This window comes from Silurus meridionalis, chromosome 8 (genome assembly GCF_014805685.1).
Source record: "Silurus meridionalis isolate SWU-2019-XX chromosome 8, ASM1480568v1, whole genome shotgun sequence".
Taxonomy (NCBI): Eukaryota; Metazoa; Chordata; class Actinopteri; order Siluriformes; family Siluridae; genus Silurus; species Silurus meridionalis.
The window spans coordinates 17,916,427-17,937,016 of record NC_060891.1 but is presented as its reverse complement, the minus strand read 5'-3'; the positions used below and the strand labels follow the sequence as shown (position 1 = coordinate 17,937,016).

The 20,590-nt window shown below is 36.3% G+C and overlaps 2 protein-coding genes across 6 annotated transcripts in view; both read right to left on the bottom strand.

The window, feature by feature from the left end:
• LOC124390133 (1-phosphatidylinositol 4,5-bisphosphate phosphodiesterase beta-4) overlaps positions 1 to 2,446 on the bottom strand; it is a 35,139-nt gene extending 32,693 nt beyond the window's left edge. For 4 of the 5 annotated variants that reach the window (XR_006926691.1, XR_006926692.1, XM_046855870.1 and 1 more), the window contains exon 1: positions 2,372 to 2,446. The gene's annotated coding sequence lies outside the window, so the exon portion shown is untranslated. Of the gene's footprint in view, positions 1 to 126; positions 205 to 2,371 lie in introns of those variants that run through there. The other variant, XM_046855871.1, reaches the window with a different exon arrangement.
• A 4,043-nt stretch (positions 2,447 to 6,489) lies between these two features.
• LOC124389665 (1-phosphatidylinositol 4,5-bisphosphate phosphodiesterase beta-1) overlaps positions 6,490 to 20,590 on the bottom strand; it is a 45,798-nt gene continuing 31,697 nt past the window's right edge. The window contains exons 18-32 of the mRNA XM_046855076.1: positions 20,399 to 20,523; positions 17,966 to 18,120; positions 16,957 to 17,121; positions 16,779 to 16,878; positions 16,588 to 16,692; positions 16,013 to 16,128; positions 14,876 to 15,011; positions 14,670 to 14,723; positions 12,818 to 13,037; positions 12,539 to 12,719; positions 12,285 to 12,361; positions 12,109 to 12,198; positions 11,823 to 11,880; positions 11,631 to 11,717; positions 6,490 to 8,937 (exon numbers count right to left, since the gene is read on the bottom strand). Of these exons, the coding sequence (XP_046711032.1) occupies positions 8,737 to 8,937; positions 11,631 to 11,717; positions 11,823 to 11,880; positions 12,109 to 12,198; positions 12,285 to 12,361; positions 12,539 to 12,719; positions 12,818 to 13,037; positions 14,670 to 14,723; positions 14,876 to 15,011; positions 16,013 to 16,128; positions 16,588 to 16,692; positions 16,779 to 16,878; positions 16,957 to 17,121; positions 17,966 to 18,120; positions 20,399 to 20,523 (1,870 nt within the window). The 3' untranslated portion in view covers positions 6,490 to 8,736. The remainder of the gene's footprint in view (positions 8,938 to 11,630; positions 11,718 to 11,822; positions 11,881 to 12,108; positions 12,199 to 12,284; positions 12,362 to 12,538; positions 12,720 to 12,817; positions 13,038 to 14,669; positions 14,724 to 14,875; positions 15,012 to 16,012; positions 16,129 to 16,587; positions 16,693 to 16,778; positions 16,879 to 16,956; positions 17,122 to 17,965; positions 18,121 to 20,398; positions 20,524 to 20,590) is intronic.

Genomic DNA, 20,590 nt, shown 5'->3' with positions numbered 1-20,590 from the left:
GGTATGCAGTTCCCTCCCTCTCTCATAGACTCAAGGCCAAATGCAGTAAATACGCTGTACAGATTCATATTCTTCGTGCAGAATCTAAGAAGCTGTGAATAAAGAAAAAAACCCTGCACAGCTTACCCTTTGGGTGCTCCTTTAAAGATTCATAATCTAGAAAACAAAATTCAAGTTCATTTTTGCCATCAGAGAGTATGCATGAGTAACAGGTTGCTACAAGCAAGCAACTTCCTCTTGTGAGAGCCTGCACCTGAAATCTGTATGTGAGAGGGAAACTAAAACAGGGTGGAGCATGAATAGGTATGTTCCTGCTACAATGTCAATACTGACTATACAAATTTAATACTGTTATAATAAAGCCCAGCAGAAGTAGTCTTATATTATATATATATATAAATAAATATTTATAAATATTTATTTTTAATATTTTTTAAACGCTCTCAGGATAGTCTTGTTTTTTTTTTCCTAGTCTTTGCATTTAAGTACCTGACTAACATTAGCTGTCCTGATCTATTCCAATACACAAACAAACTAGGAGCTGTATGCACAGTATTTAAAATGATATAAAAGTATAACATAAACCATCTTTATATATTTTACATAGTTTATATGCTTTATTTATCTGCCTTCTTTTTTTCTTTGTTTTATTTTTCTCCCCATCCTATTTCCTCATGCCGAACAGTCTTATAAAGCACTTCACTGCATGTCGTACTCTGTATGTGTGTATGTGTATGTGACAAATAAAATTTAATTTAGATTTGAAATAATAATCATGAATATGAATATATAGATTATTTTCAGCAGTGTTGCCTTGCACTTCTACAGTCCCTGATCCTAAAACCTAAGGTCTTTTTCCTCCAAAATATGAAAGTACATGGATTTTTCTGTGTAACATTGCCCTTAGCTCTGTGTGTGTGTGTGTGTGTGTGTGTGTGTGTGTGTGTGTGTGTGTGTGTGTGTGTGTGTTGTGCTCTGAAATAAACTGGGATTAAATTTAGGCTATATTTTCTCCATATGTCTAGCAGTCTGACCAGAAAAAAGTGATAACCGGGGATGAACTAATCAATGTATTTACCTTTATTACACCAGACTCATTAAGATGAACATTTTCACACTCAAGAGAGACCTGTCTCTATATAGCAAAGATCCACTGCTTTTTCCCCCCAATGGTGTTTAGAGATTACTATTCTGGAGCTGTACTTAAAAAGTAGAAAAGTACTTGCTTCTGAATGAACTTAAGTATGGGCTCCTTATAAAGATTCTCCTGCATCTTTATAAGGAGAGAATGGTTTAATATTGAATGATGTACTTTCATTCAATATCGTTACAGGCACACTGGGAGAGTGTATTTTAATTTATTTTAAAATTAAGATATTACACCATAAAATGTAGTGATTCCCAAAATAAAAAAAAAACCTGATAAGTTCAGATACTTATAAAAATGTGCTTAACTACAATAAACCATTCAAAAATACTTACTGTTCACCATTACAATTTACACACAGGGGCATTTAATGTACAACAATTTCACTGCTTCTTTACCACACTCTTTATGAGAGACTTACATTTATCAGTGAATAAAAAAAGGCTCTAATTTCAAATCATTTTGGAAAAAAAGGAGCAGAATTAAACAAATAAATGAATGCAGATCTGTTGATGAATGGATTATGTTTATATATAACAAAATTAGATCACAATTTTAAATGGCTGCAAAAAAGTTTGAGAACTTTCCATATATACAGCATATTTCCACTCCAAAGCAGCACGAGAAACAAGAGCAATACAGGACAGGCTGAATTCTGTCTCCTCTGATAACACAAGCAGGAAACATTTGCATATCTTGGGTTCCTCTTGGTAATGGCTGGAACTGCTCTGCCAAGTTCACTTAGTAACACTAACCTGAATTACAGAATCACTTATCCTCATGAATGCTCTTTGGGGAAAACGTTCAAAAACTAGGCAAACCATCATGGACCATCATTAAATATTGTGATAGTGAAATAAACCAGATTTGCAGGTTGAAATAAAACTGGCTGGAAATTATATATATATATATATATATATATATATATATATATATATATATATATATATATATATATATATAATTATATTATAATATAAGGCTTGCCTCTTCATGAAGCTGAATACAGAAAACAAAAAACAAACAACATGCAGCCACAGCTCAAGTGGCTGTCAGCATGTACACTTTCTGTTGATGATGATGTAGGTGATGATGATGATGATGACATTTGCGTTAACATGTCCCAGATTTTAAGCAAGTTTGTGAAGTTTAATTATAGTCGGTGAAGGCTGAAGGCGTGTGTGTGTCACTCCAGTCTGAGCTGTGTGAGCAAAATGCACTCACCCGCCGCACCGCGCCGCTGCCTCAGAGGAAAACTCGCCCTGTGTGTGCGCCCGAGTGTGTCTACGGCCCTGTCCTCATTTCCACACTGGCGGCTTGCTAAAGTGCACTTACATTATGTGTTTTAAGAGCGACCCGGAAACAGCGCCACCCATCGGTAAATTGGTTTAATGCACGTGGTTTGGTGACCTTTAACGCAGAGGTTTTATAAACGACGGTGACTTTGTTTGTTTGTTTGTGTGTGTGTGTGTGTGTGTGTGTGTGTGTGTGTGTGTGTGTGTGTGTGTGTGTGTGTGTTAAACTTTAATAAAGTAAAAGCATAAATGCCTAATCCACTAGAAATCTTAACTCATCACAGATGTGTTGTTCTGAGATATCCCAGGAGATTCCTGTACACCAGCTGATGGCAATATTGAAACTAAATCATTGTATAAAATCACAAAAGTGTATATTAGAAGTGTGTGTAATACAGTTTTATGTGTGTGTGTGTGTGTGTGTGTGTGTGTGTGTGTGTGTGTGTGTGTGTGTGTGTGTGAGAGAGAGAGAGAGAGAGAGAGAGAGAGAGAGAGAGAGAGAGAGAGAGAGAGAGAGTGGAGCACAGGCAGGTAAGAGCAATATCACAATGTCAGTACTGGCTATATCAGTAGTGGCTATACAAATCTAATCCTGGTCTAATGAAGCACAGGCAGAGATGGAAAGTAATGAAGTATAAATTGTTTTTACACAAATGTGTGTACTTTCTACTTCTTACATTTTCAAAACATTCTCATTACTTTAGTTTTAATCTATTTGATGACATGATCAATATTTCTTCTTGTAATTGTGTGCCGTTTTAACCTCATCAACCTATTTCTTGTCATTGTGTGGCTTTTTCAATCTCCCACTAGTGTATCATTTCCTGGCCATCACACACCACAGATGTAGACTAGTTTACAAGCTAACAATGAGCAAGCCAGAAGGCAACAAGATGTTTGGCTAACGTGGATGAGACAGAGGGAGTCAGCAAATAAACAGAGACATTCCTGATCACCTGATCATCATCATCTATTCTCTGCTTGTGTTCTATATTGTGGTTGTACAGCCCTGAGAAATTCATTTGATAACAAAATTAGAATTTTCTTTCTTCTTTTTTTTTTTTTTTTAGTTTAATTAATACAAAGGTTTAGGAAAATATATAAAAGGTACTGAGAACATTTACTGAGATTATTTGTTTCAAGTGCTTTTTATTTATTCAGACAGGAGAAAGGAAGAAAGCTGGGGGGCAGCCAATATAGATTTTGTCTAGGGCTTTCACAACAGCCCTGAGTAATAGTTATGGCAACCTTTTACTTAAGTACATGTCAAAGCTCATACTTTACTTTTAATTAAGTTAAAACATGTAGTCAGTACTTTTACCAGAGTCCTTAAAAACATAAGTAATTAAGGACTAATTCCACCTGCTCCAGCACAAACTCTGACCAATCCCACCCACTCCTATAGAAAGTTTAGTTTAACATATCTCTTAATTCTTCCACACATCGGAAGTCTACACTGCTCCTGTGCATGTTTCCTCTGTATGAGATGAGATCAATCTGCCAAACCAATCCCATATCTGCTTTACACCCTAAGGGTGGAGCCTCCATTCTGTCACCAGACTGTTATCCCTGGAGATAAGGTCTGCTCACAGATTGAAGTGGCCTGAAACATAAGTTGCCAGGAGGGACAGCAGGTGAAGACTGCTCTGTGAAAATAGTGAAAGAAAGTGTCTGTTCTGCATGCTTGTGTGACACCACTGTGGTCCATCTTGATAGGGATGAGATGATCCTATAAGGAAGGCAGAAATGCCTGAGGGCCAACCAAAATGTCATCACCTCCAGATAAAGCATGTGGGATTTCTTTGTGTTGAGCATCGCTTTTACTCTACTGTTTTTCAGAGCCATGTAGAGGCAGGTGTTTGAAGTCATACAGTGGGGCATGAACCCAGATTGTTAAACACCAACGAGCCTTCTGAACCTGCTAAAATACAGCAAGTGCATATGGTACAGAACAGAGCAAACCGGACATATAATACATGATTATATGGTTTTAAATTTAATATAATGAAATGTAAAACACACACACACACACACACACACACACACACACACACACACACACACAAAGAAACAAAAGCAAATACATGTCTCAGTGGCATGTCCGCGCGCTACAATACAGCCACGTATCCCTTAGCAACCGTGCGCTCGAATCAGGAAAATATTGCGCATGCACCTCCATGTGAGACACGAGCAATTTTGGAGTAGGGTGTTGGCGCCCTCTGGAGGATGACGACCATGTTAAAAAAAAATCGAATTATGGTTAAAACAAAAGCCATCTTTTATCACGTTTTCCCTCAGAAATAAACCGCACTGATGCAAATTATAAGGACCCAATTTTATTTATAAGGATAAATGTTATGTTTGAATGATTTGGACTAAAATAACCAATGAACCTTACTGGCCATTATACACAAATCTGCAGCCCTGCTATTCAAAATACGAGTAATGCCTTTGTCAAACGTCACAGTTGCTACGTATTTATGCAGTTTGCCCAGCATTATTGGACAACACGTTTTAATTTAATACTTAAATACTGAATGATTGTAGTGTAGACTAATTAAACCACCTGCTTATAGGGTAACACATGGATGGATAGTGGGGGTTATTAACAGGTCATTGATCATTTAAAGTGTCTTAGGGTTTACTCAAGTTTGATCCAATAACAAACTTCAAATAACAATAGACAAAAAAATGATTTGTCAAACTGGTTCATGATCATGACTGTTTTTGCCAAATGATTTTATTTATATGATCCTTTTATAAGCTGAGCATGCATGTTCTCTGGGTTGAACAGCAGAAGAGATCTTTACTGGTTTCTATCTTTGTGAAATTGCTCTGAAAAACGAAGTTGCACTTTCATATCTTAAATCATGTTCATATATGTTGACATTTACATTTCCAACTTGATAGCCATCATGATAGCTGGAATCTTTCTTTGATTTCCAATATTACTGTCACGCATGTCAATTATGACATTATTATAGAGATACAATCTAGGACATGGATTTACCATGACATTGACCTGGATAAACCAGTTACTGAAGATGAATGAATGAATGAACAAATGAATGAACGAATGAATCAACAAATGAATGGATGAATGAATGAACACTAACTTGGTTCACTCTTTACTTTTTACCCCCACCCACCTCTCCCATAGAAAAAAAACCCCAAATATTCAAAGTAGGTGAGAGGAGATGGATGATAGAGAGGTCAGTTCAACTTTAATATAAATTGGTAATTTGTCACCTACTTACAGAACCCTGTTATCTTGACACTGCAGAACCTCCTGCATGCTGACTTTACATGGGATTTTTTTTTTGGCAAAGATCCTCTGTGAAGCATCTTCATAACTAAAATCTGCTATGATCAGAGGTGCAACACAACAAAGTTGTGACCCAAAATGCTCCGAGACTCAGAACCCAGACGACTCTCATCGTTTTATTTGTCTTATTATCTTGAGAGAAAATAAAGAGGCTGCTGATGGAATGACTGTTTATAGCTGCTATAATGGAAGTGACAACAGGAACTAATAATTTAAGGCACATTTAATATAACTGGATGAACAAAAAGTATGTTGTTCTTTAATAAAAAAAAATGAAATTATATAAAATATTAAATAAAAGAAAACTAATAATTCACCTAATTGTAGTAGTTATTTAGGCAAAATACAAGTTGAGGAATGGATATAAAATTGTGTTATGATCAACAGAATCTACAAATTTTAAATGTTAACACACAGTTAATATCTATTTCATGGCTACTTAGTTGGAAATATTTTGAAATATTGAAGAGAAACACAGAGGCCACTTTAGGTGCTGGAACACTACAATTAGATGGTTGTAGACACACACACACACACACACACACACACACACACACACACACACACACACACACACACACACACACACACACACTTTGGATTTGAGTTGTATACTTCATTATATGCTATTCATTGTGTACTGTATAAGTATAGATTCATACTTCATTGTATACTAAACACAACTACTTGGTGATTTAGACACTTATGTACTCTGCAACTTCCACATTTCACAAAAATGTTTTATTAAAACCATTGCACAGCACAAGCACAACTTACATTCATTATTCATCTTTTAAAGATGCAGATACTATAGTACCAATAATACAGTTCGATGAAATCAAATGTTAGTAAATATTTGCTTTCCAAATGATGTCTGTTTGTTGAATGGAATTGATGTTAGAAATAATTAAAGTGGCACTCAATAGAACACACAGTCAATAGTTTGCCATTTAAAGAATTTTAAAGTAAATCTTTAGTATAAACATTTAAAAAGTGCGTGCACAGTTTATACAAAAAGAAGAGCTCTATACATCAACATTTTACATTCCACATCTAACACTGAGAACATTCAAAGGCACAGAACATCACTTCAAAACGATCAAAAATTAGTCCAGTCATAAAAGTATTTCAAGTAATTTTACATTGCAAAAAAAAACAAAAACAAACAAAAAAACAGTTTGGTCAAATAAAATAAAACAACAGCACAGAGTCATTGTGTACAAAAAAATCATATGATGTAATCCAATAAAATGGTTCCTATGTGTAAACACATGGACAATAACTTAAATCAGATTTAAATACTGGTTTAATAGCATTTATAGATGCAGCAATACAACCATGGAGTTTTTTGCCATAGTTTTTAACATATTGCATTGCATCTAATGACAACTGAATGACAAATGAAACTGGATCATCATACTGTATACATTATGAAATTAAACTGTTAGTCAAGAGATCAAAATGGGTTTGAGGGTTCATGTTAGAACCTGTCTGTAATAGGCAATTGTTTGGCACTTTAATGTAGTGGTCCATAGCAGTCATATATTGCAATAAATACAGAGCATGGATATAATTAACACACATACATGATTGTAAGAATTAAGTCACCACTTAAATTAAAACCTAGCTCTAACCTTAATGTAACAAACCTATATAAATAGAGAGTGAAAAGGACAGACATGCTTTAATCAGAGCAACAGAGGAAGTATGGGGAAGCATATTTTGGAACAAAATCATCACAATACTTCACTTGGCATCACTGAATCCATGCTTCACATCCTATGGTCAACCGATGGAAATGGAAACATACTGAAAGAGGAATCTCCCTCTAGTAAAAAGATTGCATAATAATACAAATACCTCATGATCTCCAAAGTGCATTTCCATAGTTCTCCCCTTCTGCATTAAGATATCAATATCTTGACTTCATTACCTCATTACTAAATAGGTAAATCTGATATAATACTGTATATATTTAGCAAAAAAAAAAAGCACTATAATAATTTAGCATATAATGAAATAGAAAAGGAATGCATTAACAATAATTGGTCGTAAATTGGCTTCTTAGTAAAATAAATAATTGGGAAAAAAACAGTTAAATCTGTGTGAAATATGTAAAAAGACAACAACAAAAAAAAGAATGTCTTAACACTAATTACATCACATAATAAGTTATACAGTTGAATTTACAAAATGCACAAACTGATTGCAGATGCACCTTTTCATGCATTTCTGAAAAATGGTTACTTCTATACTCTTCTGCAGATTAATCTTAGATAAAATAAAATAAAACAATGTCAGCAGCAAATAATAAGAAAAAATATAACATTTTATTAATTGCAAGCCATCTGTGCTTACAATAATATTAATAATTAAATAATTAAATTCAAAATATTAATAATTAATAATATTTTAAATTAATTCCAGGTACTATAAAAAAAATGCTAAATTAAAGCTACAGTATATGGTACCTGCCCCTGCATGCCCATATCTCACACTCACACGCACGTACACGCACACGCACACACACACACACACACACACACACACACACACACACACACACAAACAAACAAACAAACATTATTCAAGATGATTATTTACTGGCCATAGACATATGCTAGGGATTGTGAATCATGTGCAACACACCATTAACCATAACTACAGCTAAACTAAATATCATGTAAAATGCATTTGACTCAAAAAAAATCCAATTAGTACTATTTTGAGAACTCAGTAAATTGCACACATAATAAACAAATGGTTGATGTGTTTCAATTGTTCTAAGTGATTTCTTGCCTGTTATCCCTTTTATCCTCCACCCACAGACATTCTTTGGAACGTGTTAGTGACAAAGATGTCAAAACTTAATAAATAAATAAATAAATAAATAAATAAACACTTATCGATGGCAAAATGAATTAGGAAGAGTGCCTGTAACATAGTGGAATTCTTAATGCGTCACTCTGTTAGTCTTTCTTCTCGTCCTCCATATCGTCCTCAGACTGCGCTCCCTTATGGCTGAGTTTCTCCAGTGTGCTAGAAGAAGGCAGGGACTCTTGATCGTTCCCGTCAGTCTTTCGCTTTGTGGTCTCCTGCACAAACTCCTGGATCTCCACTGGCAGCCGACGAAACTTGTCCTGATACTCCTGATCCAGTTCGTTCTGAAGCTGCGCATAGATCAAATCCATTACAAACTCAATATCTACATGCTGTTAAAGAGTTTCCATGGAAAATGCCAATGGCCTTCCACAACATTTACACCTGACCTAACATTTACTCAATAACGCATGAATCAAAATCATCGCTTCCAAGCTGACACCCTAATCACAAACTTTACAGTCTGTAAAAGGTCACAATAAACATGTCAAGTCGATAATACAGCCTTTTATAGGATCAGCGTTTGAGAGGGTGAACTGTTTACCAGATGAAACCATTACAAAGTGTTATGGAAATCAGTCATCGGAAATAATTAACATTATGAATGATGTCTGGTTAAAATGGCATAGAAATATAAAAAGAAATATAAGAACCATTTGGTTTATAAGACACTTTTTAAGAGTATACTATAGCACACTGTATTCTGTGTAGAGATGTTAGTATACTACAGTACTGACCAGTATTAGTGACTCTAGATAAATATGTAAAGAAAGCCTGAAAATCCCATTAGATGACAATAATGCTGAATTCAACTCAAAATGATAAAAAAAAGACTTTATGAGTAATTTCTTTTGCCAATAATATCCTTGGACATCCTCTTTTCTATTAAAATATTGAGGATTTGTACATAATTACAGATAAGTCACCAGACTGCAGTGTGGAACATGATGAGTGCTCCTGGCCTGGCCTAAGTAAAATGTTTTAACATGTTGGATTATGCAAACATTTGTATAAAATTATGCATTATAGGCTAAATTGTATTCTTAGACATCATGAAAATTTTATTTAAAATGTTAAAGCAAGGCTAGCTTATTTGCCTGTTAGATGTTTCCTCTACTAATGCCAGGTTAGAGTAGCGATTTCTGTAGCTAACATTGCCTCTCAGGAAGTCAGATTCTAGGAATGTAAATATTGACTGTTGGTTATCATCAGTAATTTATCTCATATACCCTGTATCTACACACCCTGCTGTTCATCAATCTACCGGTCAATGAATATGTATGTATGTATGTATGTATGTATGTATGCTATGCAGACAGCTTGAGACAGCTTGGTATCAGTGACTTGCAATTCGAATGACTAATCCATTTTCATTGGGTGGATAATGTCACTGTAAGGTGTATTTAACTAGCTGTAACTAGCATGCATTACTTGTTAAACAGTGGTCAGTGTGTGTTTTTTTGCTGTTATGATCCTAAATATTAGGTCAATGCAGTGCACTGCATTTGCCAATTCTCTTGTACCAGTTTTTCTTTACATAATTGCAGCCTTTAGGGTAAACCTAGTGGTGGAAGTTGTACAACAAGATGTATTTAAGATATTATAGATATGTCGATGTGTCAATATAACAGCTGTGTATAATTTCTAATTAAAATGCACCCTTGTTTTACTGTGTTTTTTTTTTTTTTTACAATAAAAAAATTACATTTACATTTATTGCATTGAGCAAATTCCATTTCCATGTTTATTTTTACAAATTAACAAATCGCACACCCTGATATATACAGCATACTGATACTTTTGAGCTACTTTTCAAAGGCAAAGCAATTTGTTCATTCTTAATGGCATCATTTGGTGAGAGCAGCACTGGGAGCAGATGTGCTTGTAGGTGCCCTGAGGCCTACAGGACCCTGGGGGGAAAGAGGTACATCCACAGAATACAAAATACAAAAGTACTGAACTCCTAAAATATTGGTGTGTAGGTTGTATTTAATTTAAATTCTTAATGTTTTTGTCATGTTATTAGACAAAAATTGATTCGGAACTGCAACAGATGATGTAGGTGGCACAGATGCAGTTGTAGTGTACAGGTTTGGAACTTGCTTTAGTAAAAATGTTATTCACCCTCCATATGTGAAATGCCTATCTATCTATCTATCTATCTATCTATCTATCTATCTATCTATCTATCTATCTATCTATCTATCTATCTATCTCTCTCTCTCTCTCTCTCTCTCTCTCTCTCTCTCTCTCTCTCAAATTAGCCACCTTTTGCTTAGATTACTGATTTGCACACTCTTGGCATTCTCTTGATGCCTACTTTGAAGAACCTACAATATGACATATTTTCAGTTCACTTTTTTGTTATGTATATAATTCCACATGTGTTAATTCATAGTTTTGATGCCTTCAGTGTGACTCTACAATTTTCATAGTCATGAAAATAAAGAAAACTCTTTGAATGAGAAGGTGTGTCCAAACTTTTGGTCTGTACTGTATATATAATATATATAAACTTTTGGTCTGTACTGTATATATAATATACTGTACTGTATATGAATCCCAGATGCTAACCTTCATCATACAATGATTTCTTCAATAGTTATGAAAGTAATATTGCTTCAGTGATTCTGGTGGATGTCAAAATCAGTGATTTTGGTGGATGTTTGCTGAAGCTAGCTGTTGTGAAGGCTAAAAACCACTAAAAATTAAACACACACAAACACATACACACACATAATAATACATTACACAAGCACAATCAAGTCTTTCATGCTAGTACAAAATAGGGCAATTTCTGAGGTCTCAGGTCTGAGGTTTTTTACCCACATCACTTATTTACAGCTATGTTTTCAAAAAGTGTCATAAAAGCCAGAGGTTTTCTTCTCTGAGCAGTAATTTTGTTTTGCCAAATATGACAACTTTAAAAAGTGCTTCAACAACCACACCTTATAACATATAGTTTCAAAAATGATGTGCATACCTTTGGTTTTTCTTCAATTATTTGTTGAAGAATGTTCTTATGGTTCTCTGCAAGCTTTTCATGTCGTTTGGTTTGAGCGTCTTCCAGCTGTCCAAAGAATATAAACCACAAAAACAAATCAGGTTGAGGGCATGACAGCTGTTTTTTTTGCCTATGAACTCAGCCACCTCTGTGTGAAATAATATTTCTTACCCTTTTAATATGTTGTACCACTTCATTAACATACGACCTGTTGATCTCCAACTTTTCCCTATAAGTATAGACATTTTATAAAAAAAATTAGCAATTTAGATTGAATTCTGTTTATACAGAAAATGTGTCAGCTTTTAACTGATATTAACAAATATGGACTTTCACTGCCACCTACAGGACACTATCTGCCTTACTAAAATTACCTCATATGTAATCCAAAATTTAGCATTTTGTTTTTTTTTTGAGATTCGACAAAAGAAAACAAACTCCTCTTCTTACTACTTACTCCTCTGTCAAGTGTTTCTCTTTTGATTTGGCTTCATTCAGCTTCTCCTGCCTTTTCTTGTCCATTCTCTTTTTCAGTTCTTTCTTTTCTCTGTAAACATTAAGACAACAGTAAGTCCTGTGCTGGGACTAAATGAGAGGCAGTGCTTTTTAATGTTTTATTCACATCAAGCTTACTTTTCACACAAGTCTTTTAGTTTCTTCATTTGGCTGCTTTGACTCTCCTCAGTAAGCAGGGTTAGTTTCTCCATTAGCTGTTCAATAGGTACGATAGAACATAGTACATTTTACGTTCAGATTTTAGAAGGTGTTTCCATATATACATCTATTTATACTTTATAAAAGAGATTTTACCAAAGTATGTTGTGTATCAATAAAGATCCTGATTTTGAATTGTTTTGCCTGTAGAAGATATTAGCGCATCACTGTACCTGCTTGATGTGTTCTTTTTTCAGGTACTTTTCACTGTAGTACTGTTCCTGACGGAGGTTCAGGAGCTGCTGCTGCTGCTGCTGTTTAAGCTCAGACAGTTTCTGCCCACTCTCCTGGTCCAGAGTTGCTAGCTCTTGCTCAAAAAACGAGGCTCCGTGCTCCGGACTGGAAGACAGACACCTGAGAAGCAGAGCTCAAATCTGTTCATCCATCTTCAAGCTACAGTATACATATTTGCATTTTTGAGAAGGAATCTTAAGCAGAGAATGGAGACCTACCTCTTCTTACCATCTCGTTTTGCAGATTTTTGCAGCACAGCTCGTCTGCGGAGGTAGTCATGCTGGAACTCGTTGTACTTGGCTGTATGCTCCTTGATCAGTTCTGTGGTTTTTTTGTGATGCTTCTTCACCAGCTCCTTCATTTCTTTGTAATGTCTTCTCTGCTCCCGGACAAACACCTTCTGTTGCTTTAGCTCCTCTAATGTGTGAGCTTCCATCTCTACGATGGGAAATGTTTAATTCAATTCAAATTTAAAGAAGTGTAGGAAACATCTATCAAACTGATTTTGTATGACTACCGTAATTTCCGGACTATAAAGCGCACCCTTATATAAGCCGCACCCACTGAATTTTACAAATATTTTTATTTTTAACATAAATAACATCAGTTGTCTACACTGAAACTAATGAACTTTACACAGGCTTTAAAGAAAGACAGTAAATGAAATATGTTGCGCTTCTATTAGGAGCATACTGGTATTTTGGGAAAAGCATGTCACTGCATTCTTCCGCTATTACTGCGTGTGTGTGCGTGTGAGACTGAGGATTATGTCCTTATTATTTTCTGATGCTCATTTCTAAGTTTCTTTGACTAACCCATAACGCTGTTGCCAAGAAAAATAAAAAAGCACGAGTTTTGGAAACCTCTCTGTGCTTATATGATTTGTGTTGCAACTGGAGTTTTAGTGAGCTCTCGCTTCACCCAGACTCAACGCTACAACGGCTTGTATCTAAACAGTAGCCGACCAAGTAAGTCATTGTTCACTGTCTCCCTCTTTCCTTTCACAACTACAGTGGTACCTTGACCTACAAGTGCATTAATGTACGAGTTTTCCGAGGTACAAGCGGTCACTCGGTCGATTTTTTTGCTTTGTTACGCAAGCAAAAAATTGAGGTACGAGCTCGAGACGCCGCTTCTAGATGGCGAAGCGAATCCAGAAAGCGAGAATTGTGACGAAAATTAAGATAAGCAAAGAAGAAAAAGTTACAATTTTAAAGTTTAGGGATACATAGTGTACAGGAGTGATAGTAAAAAACGAGTTTTTCCTCCGCCTATCGCCTCTACCCCCCTCCACACACATACACACACACACACACACACACACACACACACACACACACACCCCACCAGCGTTTTCGTTAGTTCAAGTCATCTCATCTCCAAGGAAAATACACTGAATAAAACCTTATTATATCTTTACATACTCTTTCTATTATGTTTTTATACAAGATTTGATATTTAGAAATGTATTTTCCAATTTAATAACATGAAACATAAAAACGGGGGTTTCATTTTGAGGGTTGGAACGGATTAATGCCATTTTAAGTATTTTCAATATGGAAAACTGATTTGATGTGCGAGCAAATAGAGATACGAGCTTGTCCACGGAACGAATTAAACTCGTAGGTCAAGGTACCACTGTATTTCTCTGGGGAGTTTATCTTTTGTCATCGTCGTGCTGGAATGGTGAGGTGTGTGCGTGGGGTGAGGTGCGTTTTTTCGTTTCCGTTCAGAAATTTAATTGGTCTAATGTTATGGGGTTCAGTTTTTTGGCTTGAAGTTTGTGAATCCGAGAAAAACCCAGGAAAAATCCATAAATAAGCTGCTTCGTTGTTTAAGACGCGGGGTTCAAAACGTGGGAAAAAAGTAGCGCCTTATAGTCCGAAAAATACGGTATGTAGATTATTTATTAGTCAGGTAAAAAATAAGGTAAATCTAAATCTATTTAATGAAAAGCAAAGATTTTATAGGGGTTCAGGCAAAATTCCTTGTAATTAAGTAATTTTCCTGAACAGTGGATGTAATAAGGAATAGCATGACATTTGAAAGCCATTGTGGTGTGTAACTGACCAGTGAGGACACTGTGTATAAGATCTTCAGCCTTCGCTGCAGACTTAGCTGTGCCTGAAACAGACAAACAACTGTACAGATCATGTTTGTGAATATGCAAACAGATTATTTTCACTCTCCTAATATCCATGTAATTTGGAAACTGAAAATGCCATCCCGCTTTCAGTTGTTTGAAGATGTGACAGTACTGCATTTGGTGCTGTTACCTGTGGACTGAGGCTGTGTATTGAGCTGTGACGCTGGTTTCGGCGTCGCACTCAGAGCGTGACTCAGGCCGTTCTCCACAGGTGCAGGCTTAGGCTCACTCTTTGCCTCTGAAGCCTGCTCAACACCTGACTCAGCCTAACAAACAAGAGTTGACAAAGATGACTCATGCTGAAAACATATATAAAGACTTTGGCCCTTGGTTTTTTTTTAACAATGCATTGCAATACTGTCAATCAGAAAAACATTTTACATAATAAAGTTTCATTAATATAAACAAGTAAAAATTATTTATCTTGTGTGTGTGTGTGTGTGTGTGTGTGTGTGTGTGTGTGTGTGGTGAGGTGTCAAAAAAGTGTCCACCCATGGACGTGAAAGTTAAAATCCTCATGATACCTCAGTCATCCATGGGTCAGGAAGCCCAAAAGGTTGTGCTGTCTAAGAGGAAGATATGAGATACATTCTTCCCCATTTCAATCATAGCAATAATAGGCATCATAGATATTTTTGTAAGCTTATATAAGCAAAAGAGTGTGCTTCTGTATGTGGATAAATTCACAAGTGCGTTATTCTGCCCTGTAACATGAACATGAGTTGCAGTTCTGAAAGTTGTGGTTGGCATATGGCTTGCCATATCTCAGAGGAAGCATGTGTTAACTTTCACACTCGTCACAAGGAAGCTGTTGTATGTCACTGGAGAAATATTGGGTGGGGTTTTTGCAGATGATCAATTAGGAATAAACTTGGGAAAAACAATGTCATTATTTGTAAGTAATGTAATTTACAAACATAATGCCATTTTGTTACAATCACTGACCACTAAACTGAGTGGGCACATATTACACCCTGACTGTAAATGTAAACACATAGGTCAAAGATAAATTGTGCATTTTTGCCTTGCTAAGGTTGTTTAATTTACCAGAAAGTATTATAAGTATTATTTTGGCCCACTCTTCCCTTTTTTATAATAGTTTGCATTACAGTTCTGACATTAAATAATTAAAAAAATATAAAAAAAGCAGTAAATTAAGAGCTTTAATTCCCCTTGATATTTTGTTAAACCACATGAGCACTGAGTGAACCTGCAGTGAACTATGTAAATCTGGGTGTAACAAGGTTCAGTTATACAGAGACCCCACCTCTTTGGCATCTTTCTCCTCCTCCCCTTCTTCTAATGTCAGTGCAGCCAGCTGCTTGGATCTCTGCTCCATTAAGTTGACGTATCTAATGGGGTTAGACAGGGCCTCTATGACATCTGTTCCAATAAGAAACGCACAGTCAGTCATCACAAGCATGGCAAATTTCATCCCAACTCTCAATTCATCATTATTTGCATCCACAATGGCATCACAATTTTTTTTTTCTGCTGTCTCAAGAATGTAATCTGCCTCGGAGCTGACGTCACTGGCGACTTCTGAGGGGCACAGAGCGCTCCTCGAAACAAGAGCGATAAATGCTTTTGAAAAGGCTAGACCCAATTGTACTTGTACGCCCCAATAGCATTAAACATCTGAAGAAAAGTCACATGTGCCGAACAGGAAGCACAAGTCCCGCTAGTCTCGGCATTTCACAGCTTTTGTATCACACATTTAGCTCAGGGCTGCATTGCTTAAACCCGAGACACTGTGATTATGGTGGAATTTCACATTTGCACAATAGGGGAAGAAAGAGGGCAGGTAATTATGATGTGCTAATTTGATACTACTCTACATACCTGCAAAGGTGTCTGGCACATAATCTTTCACTTCAATATACACAAATAGAGCAGGAAGATTGAGAGGCTGGTTTTTCTCATTTCTCAGTCCAATATACCGGTAACCTATAACAATAAAAAAACTTGTGTAAAAACAGTTTTAAAATATAATTGCATTGAACCATAAATCCAGTTTAGCGGCAAAACCAGACCTGGACGAATGGCCGATACTGGAATTATTCGATGACCTATGAACTTTCCACCCTCCTCAAATACAGCTATTCTAATTGAGGCAAGAGTAGGCAGAACCACCTGTAAAAAAAAAACAAAGAAAACATTGGTCTAATGGTTTACTTAAAGTTGCTTGGCCTTTATAAATGTTGAAACTACCTTTTTAAAAACAATCGGCTCTTCATCCCACACAGGATTGATCGCATTGTTCTGCGATGTCTTTGTCTTAAATGCTTTCCGTCTTGTGTCAACCGGGAGGCCAAACATGTCAATCTCCACATACACCCCCACCTTCTTATCGGTAAGGAACTGTCCTGATATGATCTGATTGGGCAAGACAGTAAAAGTTGCATTTATTCAATATATATTTATAATAATATAATACAATACATACACAATCCTGTAACTTTATCTGTTACCTTGTTACATTAAATACTGTATGTATGAACATGTAACTAGGACCTTCAAAAATTCAGTACGCATGTGCAGAACATGTTTCTTAGGTCTTTGTCTCATGTTATATTATATATCTTGGATAATATTCCAAATACTGACATTTTCACATTATATAGTCGGTCGCTTATGACACAAAAACACTTGCTTAAGAATTAGCAGTCATAGGGCAATAATAGAATTAATTAAAAAGCATGTTTGTTTGTTTTTGTACTTGATTTAATAATTCTTCTACCCATTCCTCAAAACGAAGTTAAGCTACTGTGTGAAACAATAAAAACAGACAAAAACTAATTAAAAAATAAAAGCAAATAGGAAACATTTATTAAAATAGGAATTCAGAGCCAGAACCAATAATAAGGCATATACATATTTTGCTGATCTCTCAGCATGTAGGTAATATTAGAATTACTAATCGAGTGTTGGCAATGTATGTTGACAGATTGTCAATCAACTCCGACTTCTGAAAGGACACAGTATCCCCTAGCTTGTGATGATGTCATGATCTGAGACTTAAGCCTCAGTATCAGTATCAGTATCAAGAAGACACTAAAAAAGCTTTGCTTTTGTCAAAACCCAGAAATCTACCTTTCTAAGCAATCTAATAATCTTTCAATTGTTAATTTTATAAAATTCACAAAGGGTCTTCATTTGTACTAAACAACAGTCACAAATGTTTCTTTTGAAATGTAAAATTAGTCCACATAACACTAACCTTTATTGATAAAGTATTGGCTACAATACCATCCACAGTGCTTTCTGTGAAGGGGTCAAAATGCTTATCTGGTCGCCTCATGAACTCGGGTTTAAGCCTGTAGCCACTCTTCCCATTATACTCATACATGCCCAAGTTCAGCTGCATGGACAGATCTAGGTAAGCAAAAGAACACACACAGGACATTCATGAAGACATATTTAAAACCTTTCAACAACAATGAATTGTTTAGGTGAAGGGGCTGTGGCAACACGGGCATGGTAAAGCATTAGCAGCTTTAGAAGCGAACTGGCAGGTGATGTGATGATTCTCAACTGTGTGTTATTTAGGTGAATTTACTTATGTGTTTCCTTTGTCTTTTTAAGAGAACTCAATAGAATAACAGCTAAGCTGAGCTGAACTGTTTTTACAAACAATAGAATTGCTGAAAAGCAATTATAGAGAAATAAAAGGAGGAAAAGGAAATCATAAAGCTCCATAAAAAAGGTTGCTAATCTTCCAAGTTCTCCTACCCACATACACCGTATTCTATAGTGATGCACAAACCCAGTAGGAGATACAAGATGCTGCCATGGAAACCTTCCTGCTCTAAAAGATAGTTAAATCCCTTGCTAGCCTCCACCAAATGCCATATCAGGCTCCCCTCAAACTGCATCATGACCAACAGCAGTGTTTTAAAGCCATTGTTCAGGAGCAGGCTGAGAAATGACGGATGATCCAGGTATTGCAGCATCCACCTGCTCCTCTAGCAGTAACTTCTCCATCCATGGCTGCTTTCATCTTTGTTTTATTATTATTATTCTAGGAATTTATAGGGTTGGTTTTTTTTAGCATTTCCGTCTCACAAACACAACCAGTTTCACTCTGCTGAATTCTCACTCTCTCAGTCACACACACACACACACACACACACACACACACACACACACACACACAAACCAGAACTATCATAATTCCTGCTAGTTCAACTTGCCCCCTCTTCTTTCACAGCCAACACTCTAACCTTAAAGCTACTTACTGGGAACTTTTATTGGGAATTCTATTAGGAACGGTTTAACGGTTTTTGATTACTGGACCCTATCTGAGGAGCCAGGCATGGGGCGTTTTAGAACAGGAGACTGTCTATAGAACTGATCAGAATTTGGTGGTGAATTTGTCTCAAAGGGCCTTCATGGTTGTTTGTAAATCTCTAACTAAAGCTTCTGTGACAGACAAAATAAACTCTCGCTTCAAAAAAGGATGAAGCACATACAGTCAAGAAGAGCGACTCTAAATTGACCATGTGCAAGTCCACAATTTTAGAGGCAACTTCAAGAAGCTGTGGCCAGGAGGCTGTCAGTGACTGAATGGTAATCCTAGAATATACAAGTAGACAGTAATGAGGGAAGCTATTAAACTGAAGAAGGAGATTTTCACATTAATCACAGAAATCGTTCCTGATTCAAGCTCTTTGAGCAATAATGGGGGAGCACTGACCATTTTATTTTGGAATAGTGGATCAGCTCATCACTGTGGTCTTTGCACATTTTTGAGGGAGTGTGGAGTATGCTTAACCAGTCTGCATGTTTTTCAGCCAATTTGGCAAAGGACTACGATCATGTGCCACAATTTGTCGTGGGAAATGTTTGGATCCCTGTTTCATGCAGTCTGGTCTTGTATGAGCACAGTGATAGTGGTATTTGCGTTCTTTGAATTAAGTAGATACCAGTTAATTTGGGTGTAATGCTTTTTCAAAGGTATATCTTCTCTTTATTCCTATTTGTAGTTTATAGTGACAAAATGTTAAAACACAGCCAAGGTTTGAAAAGGGTTTAGTGTCCGGGAATAAAAGTATTATCCCTGGTATTGATGTTGGTATCCTACAAACATCAGAAGTAAACTCACTTGAATTTTGCTGAGTGCAAAGCAGTAGGGATTGTAATCAATAACTCCTAGTCTATCCCAGAAATGGGTGGACAAGATCTTTTTTACAAGCAATAGAAAGTCGGGTCAGTGTAAACCTGTCAAATGGATTAGGTCAGCAATTTCACAATCGTTGTATTGGTTGTGGTGATAAGGAGAAGCTTGGAATTTACGCAATTTAATTTTCCAATCACTCCATGTTTCTATCTTGTGAGCGGTGGCTAACGAGCAATGTCATGGCCAGCAATGCAAGATAGCCTCAAAGAAATAGTGCTGCTTTTCCAAATTAACAAGAGCCAGATAATGTGCTTTGGGCACCTAATAAGAATATTAAAAGTCAGAGAAAGGGCTATACCTGTGTGAGAGACTATATTTAACAATTAGCTTGGGAACCTATTGGGACCACTGGAATCTGTGGCTGGGAATAGGACATCCAGACATCTGGAAGCCTGTTGCCACCTCGACCCCCTCCCAGAAAAACAAATGTAAAGATGTCCATATAGGATGACGTGAACCATAGACTGTTTTTACCTATTGTCTGAAAGTTTAGTGCCACCAGCTGGCAGCCTGCATTCCAAAACACTTGTGGCATGTAGTTGGAGGAATCGACTCGAGTGCCCTTGGGATAAATTCTGCTTAGCTGAAGCTTGTTGTATCTTAGAATCCAGTTAAGAATATATAGACATTCTTTTAACAGCTACAAACACCTCAATAGTAGGTTAT